The sequence below is a fragment of the Rattus norvegicus genome, chromosome 3 (genome assembly GCF_021556685.1).
Source record: "Rattus norvegicus strain SHRSP/BbbUtx chromosome 3, alternate assembly SHRSP_T2T, whole genome shotgun sequence".
NCBI lineage: Eukaryota > Metazoa > Chordata > Mammalia > Rodentia > Muridae > Rattus > Rattus norvegicus.
Genome location: NC_141536.1, coordinates 45,979,952 through 46,001,368, shown reverse-complemented (window position 1 = coordinate 46,001,368; position 21,417 = coordinate 45,979,952). Strand labels below are relative to the sequence as shown.

General features: G+C 37.5%; 1 protein-coding gene across 16 annotated transcripts in view; it reads right to left on the bottom strand.

The window, feature by feature from the left end:
• Slc4a10 (solute carrier family 4 member 10) overlaps window positions 1–21,417 on the bottom strand; it is a 294,937-nt gene that overhangs the window by 138,819 nt on the left and 134,701 nt on the right. For all 16 annotated transcript variants that reach the window (XM_087650803.1, NM_001429835.1, XM_087650811.1 and 13 more), the window contains 1 exon segment: window positions 19,700–19,846. In XM_087650803.1, coding sequence (XP_087506929.1) covers window positions 19,700–19,846 — 147 coding nt within the window.

Here is a 21,417-nt window from a genome sequence, read left to right as displayed (position 1 = left end):
GTTAGTAAAATTAAGTTATGATGTTTTGGTTAGTGGCTTTGATATAGAACTTCTTGGGGGACAATTTAAAATTCAGAAAGGTGGGTGCTGGATAGGTGGCTCAGTGCTGAAGAGCACTACTGCTGTTCCAGAGGACTAGGTTTCCAATACAATTACCCCATGGCAGCTCACAACTGTCTGTAACTCCAAGATCCGACACTCACATAGACATACATGCAGCTATAACCGCCAATGCACATAAAATAGGGTAAATAAATTTTAAAATGAGAAGCTTCTTTCTTCTCTAAGTATACATTGATGCTCCTAAATATTATATCTAAGTAAAATCAAAGACATGAAAATGATCTGCAAAGTTGAAATAGAGTAAATTGACTTGAAAAATATATGTTTATTTCTTTAAAAGCCAATTACACATATTTTTAAAAATAGAGCCCTATGGCCACTTCAAATTGTTTGTCAATATGCTCATCTCCCTGCACAGATATTCATCATATCTACACTGTAAAATTTTATACAGTCAATTTAAACAAGAAATTCCAAATATTTTTGTAACTACGAACCAATTGTCTACTAAGACTTAGGATAGCAGTTCAACGGCGATCAGCAACATTACTAATATTTAGTTAAGATTTACTCAGTACTAGACAGTATGTTAATTAATCATCATGACTCCATTGGGAACAGACTTGTTTGTATATATATATATATATATATATATATATATATCCACTATTGTTATTATCAGTGTGACTAAAAATGAGAAAACTGGTACTGCTGCAGTTTGCTAAGAAACTCATGCAGCCAGCAGTGGGACTAAAAATTACATTCTCATAAGCTCGACCTGAAAGAAATTAAATTTCTTTCTTGGTGTTCCCTAATCTATCCAAGCTCATTTGTCAGGGAAGTTTTAGGACTCAGTAGGTCTCCGGGAAGAACTTCAAACTGGGAGTGTTTTGAGACTATGGAATGTCAAAGAGGAGTGAAGTAACTTAGAGTCACAGGGTACAGTTTCCCTGGGCATGCTCCTGTGACAATATTAAAGGTGACACATGTGATGAGGTCCCCTGTCAGGGGACAGAGGTGATTTTTTAGGATGTAATTTTTGTAATTTATATGGTTATGTTTTAATGTATTTACAAAAGCTTTGTGAATATGCGTCTACTACCTGCAAAGAATATTTACTTTAGAACTAAATGAAAGAGTGTGTGTGTGTCTCTGTGTGTGTGTGTCTGTCTCTGTGTGTGTGTCTCTGTGTGTGTGTGAGTGTGTGTGTGTGTCTCTGTGTGTGTGTGTGTGTGTGTGTCCTCTAGGATGATTATCTTATTTACATATTGTGCCCTCTAAAGGTCTGATATTTCTACCTTAAGTTATATATCAAATAAAACTAGAAGAGCATATTATTTAATAAAATTCAATCCTTAATTTCAAAAAAAATAAAAAAAATTCAGAAAGGCACACTCTTCATAGTTGAGAGAAGGATTTTTGAAGTCAGGGAACAAGAACAATGGCAGCCCAACAGTACTAGCTGATGTGCCTTTCTTGCTAAAGTTGGGTTGGGGATTAATTTCTTGTGTTCATTTTTGCTCTTGTCTTCCTGATATAATTTAACGAAAAATTAATGAATAGGTGTGCACCTGAGGATTTAAAGTAGAAATGAGTGATTTTTAGATAAAATTTTTGATTTGTGATACTTTTAAGATTTTCTTTATAAGATTAACTTTTAAGATAAATAACACAATTGATCCTTTCTTTATAACTACAAATTTTGAAGCCTGCCAGTGAGAGACCTGGCTGAGAAAAATACATTGCTTGTTTATACTTCGTTAGTCTATAACAAGTTATTTAAACATAAGTTTATGTGGATCCTTGGGAATAATTTGCATTTGCTTTTTCACCTATAATATATAAAATGTTTAAGCATGTAAAGGAATTGGGGAAAATGCTGTTTTTCACTTTAATTATTGTAATTATCCACTTAAAAACAGAATGTAATTGCACAATTTTTATACTGCTCAAGAGGTTTTGCTGGGGAACATAAGTTATGAGAGAGAAAAAATAAATGTTTTGGAACCTTGCTTCATCCACCAAGTGTGTGTTTGTGTGCATGTGTGTGTGCGTGCGTGCATGCATGCATCTGTGTGTGTATGTGTGTGTGTGTGTGTGTGTGTGTGTGTGTGTGTGTGTGTGTAACCCCCTTTTCGCTGGCCTGAGAGAATTAAGTTTTGCTCCCACATAGTAAAGTCTGCTGAGTGATTAGCTGCCAATAGCATACACACTGCTCAGTAAATGACCTGTCGAAGCCGTCCTTTGGTAAATTCTGGTGAAAGATTCTCTAGGAAATAATGCACAAACTCAGTTTGTTTTCTTTTACCTAAACTAGAAAATGTGGCATCACTTTGTAACAATTCAGCTCATGCTTCTTCATTCCCATGGACTAGACTCATTTCCTACCCTACAAAACTACAGGAATCAAAAACTGATTGGAAGATGATAGGGAAATTTAAGTAAGCAAAGGTTGTTCAAGGTAGGGAAATTATAAAGTACCCTCTCTTTCTTCAATTTCAATAGCTCTGTCCTACAAAAGGTCTAGCAGTAGAAAGGAAAACAACTTCACAGTCAACCCAAGTTCACACTATACTTCCTGATTCTGTTACATGAGACTAGATTTTCTGATTCCTGCTTTAGTCTTCCAAGCATTGGAAATATAGATGTTACCATTACATTTGGCTCAGAATTCTCTTGAATAAATGAAAAATTAGCTTTGAAAATCTTTTATATTTCATTGAATATAGTAGTTGCTCATACTAATTCTATAAAGTGAAGAGAGACAAAACTAATTTTTTGTGTCATAAATTTTAATTAATGGTACAAAAGAATATTGCTTTTTTATTTTATTTTATATATTTATTAACTTGAGTATTTCTTATTTACATTTTGATTGTTATTCCCCTTCGCAGTTTCCGGGCCAACATCCCCCTAATCCCTCCCCCTCCACTTCTATAAGGGTGTTCCCCTCTCCATCCTCCCCCCATTACCACCCTCCCTCCAACAATCATCTTCACTGGGGATTTAGTCTTGGCAGGACCAAGGGCTTCCCCTTCCACTGGTGCTCTTACTAGGATATTCATTGCTACCTATGAGGTCAGAGTCCAGGGTCAGTGCATGTATAGTCTTTGGGTAGTGGCTTAGTCCCTGGAAGCTCTGGTTGTTTGGCATTGTTGTTCATATGGTGTCTCAAGCCCCTTCAAGCTCTTCCAGTCCTTTCTCTGATTCCTTCAACAGGGGTCCCATTCTCAGTTCAGTGGTTTGCTGCTGGCATTCACCTCTGTATTTGCTGTATTCTGGCTGTGTCTCTCAGGAGAGATCTACATCCAGTTCCTCGGCCTGCACTTCTTTACTTTATCCATCTTATCTAGTTTGGTGGCTGTATATGTATGGGCCACATGTGGGGCAGGCTCTGAATGGGTGTTGCTTCTGTCTCTGTTTTAAACTTTGCCTCCCTATTCCCTGCCAAGGGTATTCTTGTTCCCCTTTTAAAGAAGGAGTGAAGCATTCACATTTTGATCATCCTTCTTGAGTTTCATGTGTTCTGTGCATCTAGGGCAATTCAAGCAGTTGGGCTAATAGCCACGTATCAATGAGTGCATACCATGTTTGTTTTTCTGTGATTGGGTTACCTCACTCAGGATGATATTTTCCAGTTCCATCCATTTGCTTATGAATTTCATAAAGTTATTGTTTTCGATAGCTGAGCAACATTCCATTGTGTAGATGTACCACATTTTCTGTATCCATTCCTCTGTTGAAGGGCATCTGGGTTCTTTCCAGCTTCTGGCTATTATAAATAAGGCTGCTATGAACATAGTGGAGCATGTGTCTTTGTTATATGTTGGGACATCTTTTGGGTATATGCCCAAGAGAGGTATAGCTGGGTCCTCAGGTCCAATATTCTGAGGAACCTCCAGACTGATTTCCAGAATGGTTGTACCAGTCTGCAACCTCCACATCAAACCAGAGACACTCAAACTAATAGAAGAAAAAGTGGGGAAGCATCTCAAACACATGGGCACTGGAGAAAATTTCCTGAACACCAATGGCTTATGGCTTATGCTCTAAGATCAAGAATTGGCAAATGGGATCTCATAAAACTGCAAAGCGTCTGTAAGGCAAAGGACACTGTTGTTAGGACAAAACGGCAACCAACAGATTTGGAAAAGATCTTTACCAATCCTACAACTGATAGAGGGCTTATATCCAAAATATACAAAGAACTCAAGAAGTTAGATCGCAGGGAAACAAATAACCCTACAAAGAAAGAGAACTTCAGACCAATTTCCCTTATGAATATCGACGCAAAAATACTCAATAAAATTCTGGCAAACCGAATTCAAGAGCACATCAAAACAATCATCCACCATGATCAAGTAGGCTTCATCCCAGGCATGCAGGGATGGTTTAATATACGGAAAACCATCAACGTGATCCATTATATAAACAAACTGAAAGAACAGAACCACATGATCATTTCATTAGATGCTGAGAAAGCATTTGACAAAATTCAACACCCCTTTATGATAAAAGTCCTGGAAAGAATAGGAATTCAAGGCCCATACCTAAACATAGTAAAAGCCATATACAGCAAACCAGTTGCTAACATTAAACTAAATGGAGAGAAACTTGAAGCAATCCCACTAAAATCAGGGACTAGACAAGGCTGCCCACTCTCTCCCTACTTATTCAATATAGTTCTTGAAGTTCTAGCCAGAGCAATCAGACAACAAAAGGAGATCAAAGGAATACAGATCGGAAAAGAAGAGGTCAAAATATCACTATTTGCAGATGACATGATAGTATATTTAAGTGATCCCAAAAGTTCCACCAGAGAACTACTAAAGCTGATAAACAACTTCAGCAAAGTGGCTGGGTATAAAATTAACTCAAATAAATCAGTTGCCTTCCTCTATACAAAAGAGAAACAAGCCGAGAAAGAAATTAGGGAAACGACACCCTTCATAATAGACCCAAATAATATAAAGTACCTCGGTGTGACTTTAACCAAGCAAGTAAAAGATCTGTACAATAAGAACTTCAAGACACTGAGGAAAGAAATTGAAGAAGACCTCAGAAGATGGAAAGATCTCCCATGCTCATGGATTGGCAGGATTAATATAGTAAAAATGGCCATTTTACCAAAAGCAATCTACAGATTCAATGCAATCTCCATCAAAATACCAATCCAATTCTTCAAAGAGTTAGACAGAACAATTTGCAAATTCATCTGGAATAACAAAAAACCCAGGATAGCTAAAGCTATCCTCAACAATAAAAGGACTTCAGGGGGAATCACTATCCCTGAACTCAAGCAATATTACAGAGCAATAGTGATAAAAACTGCATGGTATTGGTACAGAGACAGACAGATAGACCAATGGAATAGAATTGAAGACCCAGAAATGAACCCACACACCTATGGTCACTTGATTTTTGACAAAGGAGCCAAAACCATCCAATGGAAAAAAGATAGCATTTTCAGCAAATGGTGCTGGTTCAACTGGAGGGCAACATGTAGAAGAATGCAGATCGATCCATGCTTATCACCCTGTACAAAGCTTAAGTCCAAGTGGATCAAGGACCTCCACATCAAACCAGACACACTCAAACTAATAGAAGAAAAACTAGGGAAACATCTGGAACACATGGGCACTGGAAAAAATTTCCTGAACAAAACACCAATGGCTTATGCTCTAAGATCAAGAATCGACAAATGGGATCTCATAAAACTGCAAAGCTTCTGTAAGGCAAAGGACACAGTGGTTAGGACAAAACGGCAACCAACAGATTGGGAAAAGATCTTTACCAATCCTACAACAGATAGAGGCCTTATATCCAAACTATACAAAGAACTCAAGAAGTTAGACCGCAGGGAAACAAATAACCCTATTAAAAAATGGGGTTCAGAGCTAAACAAAGAATTCACAGCTGAGGAATGCCGAATGGCTGAGAAACACCTAAAGAAATGTTCAACATCTTTAGTCATAAGGGAAATGCAAATCAAAACAACCCTGAGATTTCACCTCACACCAGTGCGATTGGCTAAGATCAAAAACTCAGGTGACAGCAGATGCTGGCAAGGATGTGGAGAAAGAGGAACACTCCTCCATTGTTGGTGGGATTGCAGACTGGTAAAACCATTCTCGAAATCAGTCTGGAGGTTCCTCAGAAAATTGGACATTGAACTGCCTGAGGATCCAGCTATACCTCTCTTGGGCATATACCCAAAAGATGCCTCAACATATAAAAGAGACACGTGCTCCACTATGTTCATCGCAGCCTTATTTATAATAGCCAGAAAATGGAAAGAACCCAGATGCCCTTCAACAGAGGAATGGATACAGAAAATGTGGTACATCTACACAATGGAATATTACTCAGCTATCAAAAACAACGAGTTTATGAAATTCGTAGGCAAATGGTTGGAACTGGAAAATATCATCCTGAGTGAGCTAACCCAATCACAGAAAGACATACATGGTATGCACTCATTGATAAGTGGCTATTAACCCAAATGCTTGAATTACCCTAGATCCCTAGAACAAAGAAACTCAAGACGGATGATCAAAATGTGAATGCTTCACTCCTTCTTTAAATGAGGAAAAAGAATACCCTTGGCAGGGAAGGGAGAGGCAAAGATTAAAACAGAGACTTAAGGAACACCCATTCAGAGCCTGCCCCACATGTGGCCCATACATATACAGCCACCCAATTAGACAAGATGGATGAAGTAAAGAAGTGCAGACCGACAGGAGCCGGATGTAGATCTCTCCTGAGAGACACAGCCAGAATACAGCAAATACAGAGGCGAATGCCAGCAGCAAACCACTGAACTGAGAATAGGTCCCCTATTGAAGGAATCAGAGAAAGAACTGGAAGAGCTTGAAGGGGCTCGAGACCCCAAAAGTACAACAATGCCAAGCAACCAGAGCTTCCAGGGACTAAGCCACTACCTAAAGACTATACATGGACTGACCCTGGACTCTGACCCCATAGGTAGCAATGAATATCCTAGTAAGAGCACCAGTGGAAGGGGAAGCCCTGGGTCCTGCTAAGACTGAACCCCCAGTGAACTAGTCTATGGGGGGAGGGCGGCAATGGGGGGAGGGTTGGGAGGGGAACACTCATAAGGAAGGGGAGGGGGGAGGGGGATGTTTGCCCGGAAACCGGGAAAGGGAATAACACTCGAAATGTATATAAGAAATACTCAAGTTAATAAAAAAAATGGGGTTCAGAGCTAAATAAAGAATTCACAGTTGAGGAATGCAGAATGACTGAGAAACACCTAAAGAAATGATCAACATCTTTAATCATAAGGGAAATGCAAATCAAAAGAACCCTGAGATTTCACCTCACACCAGTGAGAATGGCTAAGATCAAAAACTCAGGTGACAGCAAATGCTGGCAAGGATGTGGAGAAAGAGGGTCAAAACTAATTTTAATGTATAAATTTCTGTGGGTCATATATTTTCAAATTCTATCTCTTATATGTATCACAAAATAGTTAATAAAGCACTGATATTAATTGGTGTTAAACAATGTAGACCACAAGAGAACTACCAAGATTCATATCTTTTTAAATGCTCATCATTCTCAGCAAAATTCAGCAATATGTAATATACAATTTTACATGTTCAATATATTATAAATTAGAAAAAGAAATTACATTTGCACTACATGTTAGTTTTGAACACTGGCCAGATATTTTATTTGTCAATATTAATAATGCTGCTAATATTAATATTAAAATAGCTCATATTTTAAGCAATTTGTCAATACATTATATACAAGATGAGCAATAATTGAGTCAATAAATCTCATGATTCACTACTTCTTCAAAAGAAGATGCGAACTTAGTAAATAAAGCAGGTTTTTAAAAACAAGACTGATAAACTCCTTTCAAAAGAAGAAAAAGATATACTTAATGGTGTGCCACACGAATTTCTTAACTACTTCATCTGAGATCAGGATCTGGTGCTGTCTTTTCTGATAGTAAACATACTATCTCAGAGATAGTTATCTTATGTTTCCAACTAGATCTTGCCAAGTAAATTATTTCTAGTTGGTTTTCTATTTCTTGCATTTTAGGATAAACAACAAATTGGGTAACTGTAAACAGAACATTAACTGTAATTTCACGGTTATACTAAGAAATGAGTTCAGTACTTATGTCGGATGCGTGTAGCGTGTGCAGCGTGCCCTGTTCTTGTTGTATGAAGCAGCCTGCTCAACCTTCCACTTGCTTGTCACAGGCCTCACAGTAGGCATACCCTAAACTGCCATAACCTAATAACTCCAAATCACTTTTCCTTTTAGTATTTCTCATCATTTCAGCTTACTATTTATCAATAATTTAGATAGATGAATAATATGCATGTATACACCCTTAAAATTTTGATTGTTAAATACATGAGGCTTGAACTTAAGAAGTCTTAGTGTTTCCCTTTATAAAGTCACAATATACCTGCAAAGTACAAATCTCAAAATATGCAAGAAACAAAACCTCATAATTTTGAAGAGGACTTGCAAGTATGAGATAGGAGATCAGGTATGTAAAAGACTTCTCTAAGACACAATAAAAATAACAATAGCATAAAACTGCAATTTACTAAATGAATATAGTCTATCTTATGAAGGAGAGCATTTACTTGGGTACAAGATAACATATGCCTTCTTGTCTCTCTTTTAATTCAAAACACACAAAAATGATTTTATGGATATTATATGCTATTCATCAAACTCTTTTCATGATCATCTAACAATATTTTAACTTCTTTAAAAGAATTTAGATTATGTTCCAACAGAAATTCTAACTGTTTTCTTTATTAACTTGAGTATTTCTTATTTACATTTTGAATGTGAAGTACTGAAACCAGATTCCCAAATAAACTGCATCGTGTAGGCTGAAAAGAGAAAAAAAGAAAGAAATTCTAACTGTATTGTACAATGCCTGTTTGTATCTGCTGAAACTATATTTTTAGCCCAGGCTGGCCTCAAACTGGTGATCCTCCTGCCTCTGCCTCCTTCAGTAAATCCTACCGGCATGCACCACCACAACCGGAGAATCTATATTTTTAAAGTAGCATATTATATATTATATAAATCATGCTACTAACAAAACAAAAATTCTTTTAGTTAATATAAACATGTATCCTTAAATGATTGATATTTTATTTTTTCATAGCCTCTGAAATCATAGGCTATTAAAATATAAACTACAGCCAAGAATATAGCATAAATAATATATAAAATTTAGTATAAACAAACTTAAGAATCTGTGTTTATGTTTACTAAAACATGCAGTGGAATTAAAAATGACAACACAGAGAAATTTGTCTAATGAATGAGATCTTATCCTCTGAGTAGTCTTTCACTGAATCTGGAGATACACCATTAAGGGAATAAATATGTTGACCCAAGGTCTCCCTAGCCCCCTTCATTCCTGTGTCTCCAAATTTATTACTTGTCCTACTATAACCTGCCTATAGGACCCCCACCTCACACCCTACTTCCATTTCTTGTGACTCTGCCTCTTGGTAAAGACCCAGTTTAGCTCTTTCCAAAGACCTTATCAGCCTTTTCTTGGTGGGACTGCAAGCTGGTACACCCACTTTGGAAATCAGTCTGGTGGTTCCTCAGAAAATTGGACATAATACTACCTGAGGACCCAACTGTCCCACTTCTGGACATACACCCAAAAGATGCTCCAATACACAACAAAGATAGATACTCCACTATGTTCATAGAAGCCTTATTTATAACAGCCAGAAGCTGGAAAGAACCCAAATGCCCTTCAACAGAAGGAATGGATACAGAAAATGCGGGACATCTACACAATGGAGTACTATAAAAAACGACTTCATGAAATTCATAGGCAAATGGATTTGAATTAGAAAATATCATCCTAAGTGAGGTAACCCAATCACAGAAAAACACACATGGTATGCACTCACTGATAAGTGGATATTAGCTCAAAAGCTCAAATTACCCAAGATACAATCCATAAACATGAAGCTCAAGAAGAAGGGTGACCAAAATGGGGATGATTCACTCCTTCTTAAAAAGGGGAACAAAAATAATCATAGGAGGGGATATGGAGGCAAAGTTTGGAGCAGAGACTGAAGAAATGGCCATACAGAACCTGCTCCACATGGGTATACAGCCCATATACATACAGCCACCAAAACTAGATAAGATTGATGAGGCTAAAAAGTGCACACTGACAGGAACCGGATATTTCTGTCTCCTGGAGGCACAGCCAGAGCATGTCAAATACAGGGGCAGATGCTAGAAGGAAATCATTGAACTAAGAAGAGGATCCCTGTTGGAGGAATTAGAGAAAAGATTAAAAGAGTTGAAGGGGATTGCAACCCCATAAAAACAACAATACCAACCAACCAGAGCTCCTAGGGATTAAACCACTACCCAAAGACTACACATGGACTGACTCATGTCTCTAGCTGCATATGAAGCAGAGGACGGCTTTGTTGGGCTCCAGTGGAAGAAGAAGCCTTTGGTTCTGCCAAGGCTGGACCCCCCAGTGTAGGGGAATGTGGGGGATGGCGGGAAGAGGGGGTGGTTGGGGAGGGAACACCCTTAGAGAAGAAGGGAGGGGGTAGGGGCCTTATGTCTGGGAAACTGGGAAAGGGAATAGCATTTGAAATGTCAATAAAAAAATACAAAAAAAAGGAGGCTTACTCAAAGGGAAGCCTCACCAATAGATTACAAGACATAAAGGAAAACATCTTAGAATATTGAAAACAAAATATAATAGATGGATAGCTCAACCAAAATAAGGTTAAATCTAAAAAACCTGGGCACAAAGCATGGCTACACACATCTATACACAAATCTATAATAATACCATGAAAGGACTAAACCTACAAATAATAGGGATAGAAGAAGAAAGCCTGACTAACACACATATATATAGTAACAAAATCATAGAAAAGCATTTCACAAATCTGAAGGAGTTGTCTGTCAAAATACAGTAATCGCAGAGAGCACTAAATAGCCAGGGCCGGAAAATGAATTCCTTATGATATATAACAATTAAAATACTAAATGTTCAGAACAAAGGATTTTAAAAGCTGCAAGAGAAAAAAGCAAAGGAACATATAAAAGTAAGCCCTTTAAGAGACTAGAAAAAGCAGAAGAGCCTGGATGGATGAACATTATATAAGCTTTGAGAGTCCACAGATGTCAGACCAGAACACTACACTCAGTAAAACTATCAATCACAATCAATCAATAAAGAAAAAAATCCACAAGAAAACCAGTTTTACGCAATTTATGTCTAGTAATACAACATTATACGAGGTGCTAAAAAGAATTTTTCAGCCAGAAGAGGTTAGACCCATCCAAGAAGACACAAAGGATATATATTTCCTCTCCAAACTATAAATCAAAAGAGGGTACAAAGCCACAACATAGCAAGAAATAACAGAGATCAATATACCCTGCTCACCAATAATTCTAAATACTAATTCTCCAATAAAAAAAATAGACTAATAGACTTGATTTGAAACAGGATCCACCTTTCTCCTGCATCCATGAAACACACTTCACTATAAAGACTATACATCAACTCAGGATAAAATAATGGAGAAAGATATTCTAAGCAAATGGACCCAGGAAACATGCATTCTAATATGTGATTAACTAGACTTCACGCTAAGATTAACCAGATGTGTTAGAGGATACTACACACATAAAAAATCTACCAAGAAAATAATGCAATTGTAATCACTCATTAACCAAACACAATGGCACCCAAATTCATAAACCAAACAAAATCAAACAACAACAACAACAAAAACAGTCTTAACACTAATCAGGTGGCTAAGATCAAAACCACAAGTGACAGCCCATGTTGGAGAGGATGTGGAGAAAGAGGACTATCCTCCATTGCTGGAGGGACTGCAAACTGGTACAACCACTCTGGAAATCAGTCTGGATGTTCCTCTGAAAATTGGAAATAGATCTACCTGAAGACCCAGCTATACCACTCTTGGGCACATACCCAAAAGATACTCCACCAGGCCACATGAGCACGTGTCCCACTGTGTTCATAGTGGCCTTATTTGTGATAGCCAGAAGCTGAAAATAACCCAGATGTTCCACAACAGAATAAAGAATGCAGAAAACGTGGTACATTTACAAAATAGATTACTACTCAGCTATTAAGAACAAGGACATTCTGAGTTTTGCAGGCAAATGGATTTCCTAGAAAATATCATCCTGAGTGAGGTAACTCAGACCCCATCCCCCAAAAAAAAGGAAAGACCATCAAGACTTCATAGAGGAATAAGAGTAGTTAACTGGCAAAGGCAGAGGGAATTTTGGAATCAGGTCAGATAGTTGTTAATTCAGCTAAACCTAGAAAAGTCCTCTATCTAATTTCAAGGACATGGAATATATACATATCTTTGCATACCATATTTTAAATAAGTGACTAATAGAGTTTATATTTTCATATTTATCTCTACTACTTATAGATTAACCGGTATTAACTAACACAATCCTTGTGATATTTCTTGCAACATTCTTTGAGAGGCTGAAGGGGAGGAAATGAATTTTCCTGAATTTCTCTCACAGTCATTCGCATTTTCACTGACTATAAGTTCATGCTTCAAACTGGTCATCCTAAAACACTTACTGCTATTCCCACATAAAAGTAAAAGATTGGCCCCTGAGAAGCCCTTGGGCTCTGGCTCCGCACCCAGTCCCACAATACCCTGAGGAATTTCAGCTTCCAGGCACTCTTACATGCCCAGGATCACAGTTTGTACCTGCACCTGGGGCACACCCAGGGCGCTGGCTCTGCACCTACTCCTATGACACCCAGAGGGAGCCCAACTCCCAAGGGCTAAAACGCCCAGGATCACAGGAGAGTCCACAATATCTCCTCCGACACCTGGAGGAACTGATTCCTCCAACACCCAGAGACACAGGAACATCCACCCACCCAGTCAGTGGCATGGGTTCCTTCCAATCTGAATCTGTACCCTGAGCAGAATTGGGTGCTGGCTCTGTATCCACACTTACAATATGCAGAAAAGGTCCAGGTGCTCTAAAATACCTAGGATCACAGAGGAAGCTCGACTCCCAGGAGACTGGACACATCCAGAAGCACTGGAGTTTTGACACACTCAAGATCACAGTTGAGGCTACAACATCTTTCCCAACACCCAGTGTAATTGGGACTCCTACAGGAACCAGAAAAACACAAACTCCCTCCCAACCAGAGGCTCTGGTTCCTTCCAGCTTGCACCTATGCCTGGAGCAAAGCCAGGGCTCTGGCTTCCCACCCACTCCTGCAAAACCTAGAGAAAGTTTGACTCCCAGAAGCTCTGACACACCAGTATCTCAAGATCCCAGAATTTCAGGATCACAGAACAGCTGGACTCTGAAGAGTTCTGACACAACAAAGTCCACAGGAAAGACAGGCTCCAGTCAAAGAGAGCAAAGGCAGGTAGCACTAGACATAACCAGATGGCAAGAGGCAAGTGGAAGAACATAAGCAACAGAAACCAAGGCTGTTTGGCATCATCAGAACCCAGTTCTCCCACTATGGCAATTCCTGGGTACCTCATCACATGAGAAAAGCAGGATTTGAATTTAATATCACATCTCATGATGATGATAGAAGACTTTAGGACGGACATAAATAACTCCCTTAAAGAAATACAGAACACAGGTAAACAGGCAGAAGCCCTTAAAGAGAAAACATAAAAATTCCTTAAAGAATTACAGGAAAACGCAACCAAATAGGAAAGGAACACAACCATCCAGGATCTAGAAAGAAAAATAGAAACAATGAAGAAATAACAAAAGGAAACAAACATGGAGATAGAAAACCTAGGAAAGAGATCAGGAGTCATAGATGCAAGCATCACCACAGAATACAAGAGATAAAAGAGTGAATCTTCGGGGCAGAGGATACCATAGATAACATCAACACAACCATCAAAGACAATGTAAAACGAAAAAGATTCTAACCCAAAACATCCAGGAAATCCGGTAAACAATGAGAAGATCAAACCTAAGGATAATAGGTATAGAAAAGAGCACAGATTCCAAACTTAAAGGGCAGTAAATATCTTTAATAAAATTATAGAAGAAAACTTCCCTAACATAAAGAAAAAATGCCTATAAACATACAAGAAGCCTAAAGAACTCCAAATAAATTGAAGCAGAAAAGAATCTCCTCCCATCACATAATAGGCAAAACACCAAAGGCACAAAACAAAGAAAGAATATTAAAAGCAGTAAGGGAAAAAGGTCAAGTAACATATAAAGGCAGACATATCAGAATTATACCAGGCTTCTCACCAGAGACTGTAAAAGCCAGAAGATCCTGGGCAGATGTCATACAGACTAAAAGAGAACACAAATGCCTGCCCAGGCTACTATACCCAGCAAACTCTCAATTAACATACATGGAGAAATCAAGATATTTCATGACAAAAACAAATTTTACAATGTCTTTCCACAAAATCAGCCCTACAAAAGATAATATATGGAAAAATTCCAACACAAGGAGTGAAACTATATCCTAAAAAAAAGCAAGAAAGTAATCTTTCAAAAACCTAAAAGAATATAGCCATAATTCCAAACATAACAACAAAAATAACAGGAAGCGACAATCACTTTTCCTTAATATCTCTTAACAGCAATAGACTCGATTCCCCCAATAAAAAGACATAGACTAACTGACTGGATACTTAAACCGGATCCAGATATTGTTGCATACAAGAAACACACAGTGACAAATACACACACTATCTCAGAGCAAAAGGCTAGAAAAAAATTTACAAGCAATTGGTCCCAAGAAACAAGCTGGAGTACCCATTCTAATATCAAATAAATTCAACTTTCAAACAAAAGTTATCAAAGAACATACGGAAGGAGAGTTCATACATATCACAGGAAAAAATCTACGAAGATGAACTCTCAATTCTAAACATCTATGCTGTTCAAGGGCACCTACATTCCTAAACTTTACTAAAGCTGAAATCACACATTGTTGCTCACTCAATAATAGTGGGAGAACTCAACACTCTACTCTCATCAATGAACACATCATAGAAACAAAAACTAAATAAAAACAAAGGGAAACAGAAGTTACAAACCAAATGGATATTACAAATATCTATAGAATATTTCATCCTAAAGCAAGGGAATATATCTTCTTCTCAGCACCTTATGATTTTTGTCTCCAAAATTGATTACATAACCAGTCACAAAACATGTCTCAACAGATACAAGAAGACTGAAATAATCCCATGCATCCCAGCAGATCACCAAAGACTAAGGACGTTCTTCAATAGCAACAAAAATAACAAAAAGCCCACATATACATGGGAGCTGAACAATACTCAAAGATAACTTTGTCAAGGAAGAAATAAAGAAATTAAAAACATTTTAGAATTTAATGAAAATGAAGGCACAACATACCCAAACTTATGGAACATTATGAAAGCAATGCTAAGAGGAAAACTCATACCTCTGGGTGCCTCCAAAAGGAACTGGAGAGAGCACACACTAGTAGGTTGAGAGCACCCTTGAAAGCTCTAGAACAAAAGGAGACAAATACACCCAAGAGGAGTAGATGGTAAGAAATAATCAAATAATCAAACTCAGGGTTGAAATCAACAAAGTAGCAAACTATATACAGAATCAACAAAACCAGGAGCTGGTTCTTTGAGAAAATTATCAAGATAGATAAATCCTTAGCCAGACTAACCAGAGGGTACAAAGACAGTATCCAAATTAACAAACTCGGAAATGAAAAGAGAGGCATAACAAGAGAATCTAAGGAAATTCAAAAAGTCATCAGATCCTATTACAAAAGCCTATACTGAAATATCTGGACGAAATGGACAATTTTCCAAACAGATGTCAAGTACGAAATTTAAATCAGGACTCAATAAAATATCTAAACACTCCTGTAACTTCTTAAGAAATATAAGTAGTCATTAAAAATCTCCCAACCAAAAAAAAAAAAAGCACAGGACCAGATGAGCTTAGTGAAGAAGTCTATCAGGGCTTCAAAAACACTACCCAATCCTTTCTATAAATCTACAATTCCACTTGTACCTGAACCACACAAAGACCCAACAAAGAAAGAAAACATCAGACCAATTTCCCTTATGAATATCGACGCAAAAATACTCAATAAAATTCTTGCAAACTGAATCCAAGAACACATCAAAAAAAATCATCCACCATGATCAAGTAGGCTTCAGCCCAGGAATGCAGGGATGGTTCAATATATGAAAATCCAACAACATAATCTACTGTATAAACAAACTCAAAGAAAAAACACATGATCGTCTCATTAGATGCAGACAAAGCACTTGACAAAATTCAACACTACTTCATGTTAAAAGTCTTGAAAAGATCAGAAATTCAAGGCTAATATCTAAACATAGTAAATGCCATATACAGCAAACCTGTAGCTAACATTAAACTAAATGGAGAGAAACTTGAAGCAATCCCACTAAAATCAGGGACTAGACAAGGCTGTCCACTCTCTTCCTACCTATTCAATATAGTTCTTGAAGTACTAGCCAGAAAAAAAAAGTCAAAGGGATACATTCTACAACTGATAACTTCAGCAAAGTGGCTGGATATAAAATTAACTCAAACAAATCAGTAAACTTCCTCTACTCAAAGGATAAAGAGTCAGGGAAAGAAAGTAGGGAGACGACACCCTTTACAATAGTCACAAATAATATAAACATTTCAGTGTGACTCTAACCAACCAAGTGAAAGATCTGTGTGACAAGAACTTCAAGTCTCTGAAGAAAGAAATTGAAGACGATCTCAGAAGATGGAAAGACCTCCCATGCTTCTGAATTGGCAGGATTAATATAGTAAAAATGGCCATCTTGCCAAAAACAATCTACAGATTCAATGCAATCCCCATCAAAATTCCAACTCGATTCTTCATAGAGTTAGAAGAGAAATTTTCAAATTCATTTTCAATCACAAAAAACCCAGGATAGTGAAAACTATCCTCAACAATAAAAGAACTTCTAGGGGAATCATCATCCCTGACCTCACACTGTACTATATAGCAATCGTGATAAAAACTGCATGGTATGGTACTGAGACAGACCAGATCAGTGGAACAGAATTGAAGACCCAGAAATGAACCCACACACCTATGGTCACTTGATCTTTTACAAAGGAGCTAAAACCATCCAATGGAAAAAAGAGCATTTTCAACAAATGGTGCACATTAGACTGGATGTCACCATGTAGAAGAATGCAAATTGACCCATTCTTATCTCCTTGTGCAAAGTTCAAGTCCAAGTGGATCAAAGATCTCTAAATAAAACCAGATACACTGAAAGTAAGAGAAGAGATTGTGGGGGAGAGCATCGAACACACGGGCACAGGGGAAATTTTCCTGAACAGAACAACAGTGGCTTATTCTCTAAGATCAAGAATTGAGAAATGGGACCTCATAAAATTGCAAACCTTCTATAATGCAAAGGACACTGTCAATAGGATAAAATGGCAACCAACAGATTGGCAAAAGATCTTTTCCAATTCTACATTGGGTAGAGTGCTAATATCCAAAATATACAAAAAGGACAAGAAGTTAGACTCCAGAGAACCAAATAATCCTATTAAAAATGGGCTACAGAGTGAAACAAAGAATTCACAGCTGAGGAATGCCGAATGACTGAGAAACACCTAAAGAAATGTTCAACACCCTTAGTCATCAGGGAGATGATCAAAACAACCCTGAGATTCCACCTCACACCAGTCAGAATGACTAAGATTAAAAACTCAGGTGACAGCAGATGCTGGTGAGGATGTGGAGAAAGGGAAACTTTCCTCCATTGTTGGTGGTATTGCAAACTGGTACAACCACTCTGGAAATCAGTCTGGAGGTTCCTCAGAAAATTGGACATAGTATTACCTGAGGACCCAGCTATATCTCTCCTGGGCACACTCCCAAAAGATGCTCCAACATACAACAAAGACACATGATCGACTATGTTCATAGCAGCCTTATTTATAATAGTCAGAAGATAGAAAGAACCCAAATGTCCTTCAACAGAGGAAATGATACAGAAAATGTGGTACATTTGCATAATGGAGTACTACTATGCTTTTAAAAACGATGACTACATGAAATTCTTAGGCAAATGAATGAAACTAGAAAATACCATCTTCGGTGAGATAACCCAATCACAAAAGAACACATATGGTATGCACTCACTCATAAGTGGATATTAGCCCAAAAGCTCAGAATACTCAAGATACAATTCATAGACCACATGAAGCTCAAGAAGAATGAAGACCAAAGTGTGGATGCTTCATTCCTTTTTTAGAAGCCGGAACAAAATACTCACAGGAGGAAATACAGAGACAAAGTGTCAAGCAGAGGCTGAAGGGAAGGCCATCCAGAGACTGCCCCACCTAGGAATCCATCCCATATACAGTCATAAAACCCAGACACTATTGCAGATGACAAGGAGTCCTTACTGACAGGAGCCTGGTATAGCTGTCTCCTGAGAGGCTCTGCCAGACCTGACAACTACAAAGGTGGATGCTGGCAACCAACTATTCCACTGAGGACAGAGTCCCCAATGGAGGAGTTAGAGAAAGGACTGAAGGAGCTGAAGGGGTTTGCAACTCCATAGGAAGAACAAATATCAACCAACCAGAACCCCCATATCTCCCAGGGACTAGACCAACAACCAAAGATACACATGAAACGAACCATGGCTCTAGCTGCATATGTAGTAGAGGATAGCCTTGTGGGGCTTCAATGGGAAAGACCCTTGTTCCTTAGAAGGATCAATGTTCCAGTATAAGGGAATTCCAGGGCAGGGAGGGAGGAGGAAGTAGATGGGTGTGGGGAGCATCCTCATAGAAGCAGGGACATGGGGATAGGACATGGGGTTTCTGGAGGGGAAATCTGGAAAGGGGCTAACATTTGAAATATAAATTTAAAAAATCCAATAAAAGCAAAGGAAAAAGAGAGTACTAAACTTCAAATGCTTCTCCAAATACATTGTTAAATTGGTGACTGAAGTAGAAATTTTAGCCAAATTATTCCAGGTTTCACTGACCCATACCCCTCTTTAATGATGTGAAACACCCATATTCCCAGCAGACAAACCTCCTATTCCTTAGAATTATTCTCTATTCTGCATGTATTTGGAAAGTAAATTTTGAGGCACTTGCAGTAATGTCTGATATTTTTTAGATTTCTTCCAAGTAAGAAAAACATTTAAGTCATCAGAATGTTTCATTGAAGCTTTCTTTCAGCATAGAAATACCACATATCGTCACTACGCAGAATATCAAATCTGAATTGAGTGTGATGGCATTTAGAAAATGGTGTAAATTTCAGCATGTGACTGAATATTTAATTTGAGCCATTGTAGAATGAGATTAAAAGTAGAAGTTTGGTCCTAAAGAAACAGACAAAAGTAATGCTCAGGAAGTTACATTGCCTAAAGACCTCCCAGGAACCAGTGCAGTATCCAGTGATGTATACCTTAGATTTGCACATCAGTAAAGATACTCAGAGTTTGGGAGGAAGGAAGAAGGTGGGATCAAACCAGTGGCTGATGCATTGAGGGAACAATTTACTGAAAACATGAAGAATAATGCTTACCAAAAGAAGGTGACTCTCCTCCATCCTCTAGTCCTGAATCTCTCTCTCTGTCCCGCTTTCTGTGCTTATGGCCTCGATGCCTGTGACGACGATGGCTCTTTCTTCCACCAAGCGGCACATGAACTCCAATAAATAATGTTCGATGACCTTCATTCAAAATAAATGCAAAAAACTCTCATTTAGTCCAGAACACAGAAGATTATGAATTACAAGTTAAAAGAATATCTTTTTAATTCAACACAGTAAGTTGTTTTTGAGTGTTTGTGGTGCATAAGGCTTAGGGCTTGATATATTTTAGCATAGTAGTTGTAAGAATGTACTTAGCAAATGTACCACAGATATAAAATTGAATATTATTAATGTTAGTTAATTTTCTGTATTTTTGCAGCTATCTTTTTAATTAACTCTCTTAATAATTTCTGTTATCATCTACCATACTATAATTACAATTACATTCTTCACTTAAAAAATCTGCCTTCATCCTACACATAATTGCTTTATTAAACAAGTCTCTATACTGTTTATAATAAAAGTATTACAATGAAGTCCCTACTCATGACAGAGTTTTGGGGGTGTTTTGGTCACTCTATGTGGTTTGTTTTATCCATATTATTTATTTCTTTGTTGATTCTTCTTTTATTTACTCAGGAAAAGGAAAAAGTTAGGCATGTCATTGATTATTCTTGCTACACACATACACACACACACACACACACACACACACACACACACACACGCTATTGGCTCTAAGATATATACTGTGCTGTCAGACTTCTCTCTTGAACTGACAATCTCTATGTTGTCTTACCTACCAGACATATTCACCGAAGAACCTTCTTAGAGGCATGTCAATTTCAGTAAGTTTAGAAAACTCTCGTAATTTTCTTTTTCTTCACTATGAATTCTCTATCATCTACATTAGTGAATATGCCATCTATTCATTCATCTCTTGCTTTTCTCCGTATCCTGACTGCTACTGTCTTGGTTTGGACTCTCATTAACTTTCCTCAAGATTATTAGAACATCTCTGTGTTTACATTTAGGTCTATGGTTACACCTTGAGGTAATTTTATAGAAAGTTTAAGTTCTTGTTCTAGATAACATTATGAATAACCATTGTATCTATATTCTTACCTCCATATCCTAAATATCTAAAATTTACTTTGAATATTAAATTAATCCATTGGATTTCACCTAAATACTTTAATACCTATGTACAAAAAAATTTGCACATAAATATCTATAGTAACTTCATTTACAGCTATACATGTCATTTAATAGGAATAAAGGAATGTATTTTTTAGAAAATAAAATACAAGCAAGTAAGAGGATATTTGATAAGCAAGTAAAGTACAACTTTTAAAAGATAGATTGTATGACTCCCTTAGAAAAATATTGATATTTTAGCACTAAAAACTTTCATAAATGTCAAATAGTACATGTGCCATAATACCAATATCTGTGGCTGTTTGTCTCCTTTCAAACTTCATATATTACTCAGCCCTGATTGTGACTATTTAGGAATCTGGACATTCTATTATTGAAGGCAATTTAAGTTAAATAATGTTATAAAGTTCTGACTATTATTACAAAAAGAAGAGACATTAAGGACTCTGTCAAGTAAGCACAGAGACACAAAGAAGTAATTTTAGAATATATAAAGAAACTATTGCCTAGAAGTGGAAGATAGAGGCTTCAGTTCCAACCTACCCATGCCA